Source organism: Salvia splendens, chromosome 11 (genome assembly GCF_004379255.2).
Source record: "Salvia splendens isolate huo1 chromosome 11, SspV2, whole genome shotgun sequence".
Lineage (NCBI taxonomy): Eukaryota > Viridiplantae > Streptophyta > Magnoliopsida > Lamiales > Lamiaceae > Salvia > Salvia splendens.
Genome location: NC_056042.1, coordinates 314666 through 319732, shown reverse-complemented (window position 1 = coordinate 319732; position 5067 = coordinate 314666). Strand labels below are relative to the sequence as shown.

Sequence of the window (5067 nt, the reverse complement as noted above, 5' to 3'; positions counted from 1 at the left end):
CCGATTTTCCCATGAGTAGGAGTATTAGATGTGGAAATTTAATTTGATGAGATAAGATTTAATGGATGGAATACGAGTAGGTGGGAGATATGGTGATTTAATTTGAGAGATTGATATAATCGGGAGTGGGAGTGGGGATTTCATTTGGAATGTCAAGATTAATGTTTTTTTAGGATTTAAAATATAATAAGGGATAATTTAGTAAGTAAACAATAGAGTTAATAATAAAACCAGTTAATATAAAACTGGTTCGATCCGATTTAAAAATTAAGGGCATTATGTACGTAGAAATTATGTACGAAAATCTTTTCTCTTTTAGTTATTCAAAAACATTTATCCTTCAAATTCCAATAGAAGTGTTAAAAAATGGAAACATTATAATAATTCAATTACTTTTGCAAGTCAAGCAAAATTAGCCTTATTAAAAATGGAAATTTTAAAAATGTTAAGCAAAAAGTAGTAGAGGATTTTTCTTATTATTTATCCAAAGGGAAAGTTATATGTGTGATATACATTTATAATTTTATATTCAAATTTTAGTTTAAAATAACTCATTTATTGAATATAAATTCAGAAGCACAGAATAAATAACCTATCAAAAATAATATTCTCAGAAAGTAGTCATATTCTCTTAGAAAGGCTATTTTTATCTCAAAACAAACTGATCCTAAAGGTTATTTGCATTGAATTTTAACCACTTACATTGGAGTCAAATTTGCCTCCAAATTTGAACTTTTGGGGTTGATAAAATCAGACAATCAGTAATATGTTATGAATGACTCTAATCTATTTTATAAGAAAATCCATAATGCATCACATTAGTACAACTAGACCCTTCAAATTAATATACATTTATTATAGTGATGTATATAATTACAATAGATACTTAAATTATGTGTTCTTTAATGAACGTTGATAAATTTGCCATTGCTTTGGAGCTCCCTTCCTTTCCAAATAATTTGTCATTTAGCTTCTCAATTCTCCCCTTAAATTTCTCATCTTCCACTTTTCTAATCCCATTCTCGACCTCTTCAATTCCGAATCTTTCAATCTTCAAGCCAATTTTCCACTTGTTTGTGATATAAACACAGTTCAAAAGTTGATCACCCCCGATGGGATAGCACAAGAGAGGCTTCTTGCACTGTATGGCTTCCATAGTTGAGTTCCATCCACAGTGTGTCAAATAACAACCGACAGCCGGATGTCGCAACACCTCGATCTGCGGGGCCCACTCGACGATCCTCCCGTAGGAAACCACTCTCTCGGCATACCCTTCGGGCAACCCCCAACGCCACGTGGGCCCCAATACCCAAATGAATGGCCTCTTCATGGCCTCGAGAGTCAATGCTAGAGATTTTACCTTTGTTTCGCCAATTGGGCTCACCCAGCTCCCGAAAGAAATGTACATGACCGAGCCCACATGTTGCTCGTCTAGCCAGTCCAAGCAACGGGTGTCCTCTTCCCAAAAAGTGGTAGCGTGAGTTGTCGCGGCTTGCATGATCAAAGGCCCAATTTCGAGAATTCGGGGCACATCTTGAATGTCGAATTTAATCGATTTTTGTGTTGCGGGTTCAGATTCATCTGAAAATGTGTTAATTAGAAGAAATTGGAGAGTTTTGGATCGTTCAATAGTTCTATTCCAAAACTTGAATCTTGAAATCCGAGCCTTTGAAGAACCAATAAGCCATGGTAGGTCACTTGTAGTCAATGTAGGCTCATGGGAAGACAAAGAAATGGGATCACTTGGATTTCTTGGACAACCTGCCACATCATAATCATAATCATAATCTATGTAATTATAAAGACATAGCACAATAAAATTTTATTTGACTAAAAATGAATTATTTCGAACACATGCTTATATTGATTAAATTTGTTGAACTCAATTGCAATACGCACATTTCGCCTAGAATTTTGCTGGTCAGAATCTAGCTAGATCTTTTTTATTCAATTCTTTTGAATATAATAATTTAAAGTAAATGAGTTGTGCAGAGTACTTCACTAAATAATATAATGGTTTATTGAATTTTATAGGTATATTCATGCACATGATTACGTGGGTCAACGAATCTTAATGATCCAAAAATAACAGAATATAGATACGAGAAATTATTTCAATCGATGGATAGGTAAGATTAAAATCAACTGTTCAGATAATAGACTTTTTTATTATTGTATGACTTTCAAGTTTATAAGATGATAATGTCAATTATGTTTCTTAGTAGAGCAATCAAAATACTTATGATTGATTTAAAAAAAAAAGAAACATGATTGATCACGTGATGCAGCTAGCGCATGTTATATGATCATGATATCTTTGATCAGTTGGTAATTTGGTATGAGATTTGGTATAAACACTGTGCTCTTTTAATATTTATTAAGAGTGTTGAAGAAATACAATTAGGTGATTCAAATTTCAACCTAAGCATTTTACAATTAAGTCGTATTTATCATACAAAAACAGTGCTTTGCATGTTTATTCACATGACTAATAGTAGTATATAATATACTTTTGGAAGTTATAAAAAGAAAACTCTCAACTTTTTAATTTTCCATCAAACTAGATTATGAAATAAACATGAACCTCTAGTTATTTCAATCATTCAATATTTAGAAAAAATATAAAAAATCCATTGCTAACTTTTACTTTATAGCCATGTTTGGTTGTCAGGATTCTGTCTGAGAAAGTAATCTGATTCCTTAAATTTTAAATTCCTGTGTTTGTTTCGATTTTTAATCAAACTGGGAAAGTAATCAGAATCCTGAGAACAAAGAAAGTTAGTACAACTTTCCAGGATTCTGAATCATAACTTTTCTTAGGTATTCTTTTTCCCAATTATAGGATTCTTACATATTTAATGCAATATATTATTATTATTATTATTATTATTAATTACAATATTTTAAAAATAATTTAAAATTATAAATCATACTTAATTTCAATATAATAAATAACTATAATTAAAACTATCCTAATTATAACCATGTTATTATAATATTTATATATAATTGTTATTATCATAATAATAATTAATAATTTATTAAATAATTAAAATATAATTATATAATATAAATTACTATATAATAGTAATAAATACTAATTACTATTTTATAAATTAATAATTAATTAATAAAATAGTAGTAAAATTTTATATTATAAAATTTATTTGATTATAATATCTGTAATAATAATAATAATAATAATAATAATAATAATAATAATAATAATAATAATAATAATAATAATATTTATTATTATAATACTCCATGTAACTATAATTATAATTGTATTATTATATATTGTGATGGATGATCCATATTTAAACTATTTATCATAATAATAAATATAATAATATAATAATTATTATTATTTGTAATTAATATTTTATTAAAATTTTTATTATTATTATTCTTTGTAAATAAAATATAATAAGTATATTTTCAGTTTGATGTTTCAATCAAATATAAAATTTAAAATCTTGATTTTTTCCAAACACATGAAAATAAAGTTATTGGGAATCATATTCCAGGGATTCATTTTCTCAGGAATCATTTTCCCTGCCTACTTTACTTTCTCGCCAACCAAACATGACCTATGAGTCAAAAAAATCCATAACAAATACTTATCCAACACTAATACTCCTCGTGTCACTTATCTTTTCTAGAATGAATCTTCAAAAAATATCATCAACTTATTATAATTGATAATACTTCACTCGAAAAATAAAGTTTTAATATAGTAGCATTTATTTTTTCCTCATACATCTAGTTCGCACACATGTTATACATGCAATAATTATCACAACTACTCCATAAAATTCCAACTAAATACTTTTTTCCAAAAAATTAAATAAAAACTAAAAAACACGTACCATTTTCCGATATAACCCCCGTCCGGACCAAGTCCGGAATGGCGGAGACGAGGCGGTAAGTGGCGTGCATGGCCGGCCAGAACCCGACCGCCTTCACGCCGCACCGCCTCGCCACCTCCACGGCCCACGAGGCCAGGAGGTCCGCCACGACGCAGGCGACGGCGCCGGCCATCTCCCGGAGCACGCGGTCGAGCGCCGGCGGCATGCTCTCCTCCATCGCCCTCTCGACGGCGAAGAAATCAGGCGCAGCGCCGTCGCCCAGGCCGTCGGTGAGGGGCAGGCAGAGCACGCCGTCTGCGGGGCGGATCTGCGGGGAGATGCGGCGGTGGATGAACTCCGGCGTGAGAAGCACCGGGCGGAGGCGGCCGAGGGCGGCGATGACGGCGGCGAGCTTGAGCATGGGAGTGACGTGGCCTTGGGCTGGATATGGAATCAGAATTATATTCTTCTTCTCTATCATCTTTGTTTCTCTTTGGATTTTGAGATTTCAGAGAGTTTTCATTCTTCCACAAAATTACCAAATTGGCCTTGGTTGGGGAGTTGAGGGGTTATTGAGTTCTTGCAATTGTGAATTGTAGAATCATATATATATATATATATATATATATATATATATATGAACACACACGGGATGGGATCCCCTGCTGTGGTGGGAGCACAGCAGGGGCTGCTGCTCCTCACAAAAATATTTTAATTTTTTTTTTTTTTTTTATAATTTAAATTTAATATTAAAATATTTGTATGGGAGAGGCACAGCAGCCCCTGCTGTGCTCCCACCACAGCAGGGGATCCCATCCCAACACACACACCTGCATGTGTCAGTGTTAGTAATTTAGTGGAACTCTTTTATTTTCAATTTCTATTTCTTTATTTATATATGTATGTATGTGTTCAACAATTTAAGGTGGATGATGCAAATTCCTCATTGATTGTGCCTCATCCATTCTTAATCAATACTAGAGATTTGATCTACGACTTTGGATATATACAAGTCTTTAATTCTTGGGCTAGTTTATTCTCTCCTTCTGAAGCTACTATAAACCAGCGAATGAATTAGTGGATATATTCTCTGTTCATAAAAATAGTCTCATTATGGATGACACGAGAAAAAAAAGTGCATAAAGTATAAGAGAGATAAGAAAAAATGGATAAAATATAAAAGAACAATTTTTTATTTTTAAAAATAAAACTATTT

General features: G+C 32.1%; 1 protein-coding gene across 1 annotated transcript; it reads right to left on the bottom strand.

Moving 5' to 3' along the window:
- Nucleotides 1-818: 818 nt before the first annotated feature.
- On the bottom strand, nt 819-4418 carry LOC121755037 (UDP-glycosyltransferase 82A1-like). Its single transcript, XM_042150318.1, has 2 exons — nt 3873-4418; nt 819-1761 (listed from the first exon to the last, which is right to left on the bottom strand). Exons 1-2 carry the CDS (start codon nt 4330-4332, stop codon nt 887-889), a joined length of 1335 nt encoding a protein of 444 aa, XP_042006252.1. The 5' UTR covers nt 4333-4418; the 3' UTR covers nt 819-886.
- Between the last annotated feature and the right edge of the window lie 649 nt (nt 4419-5067).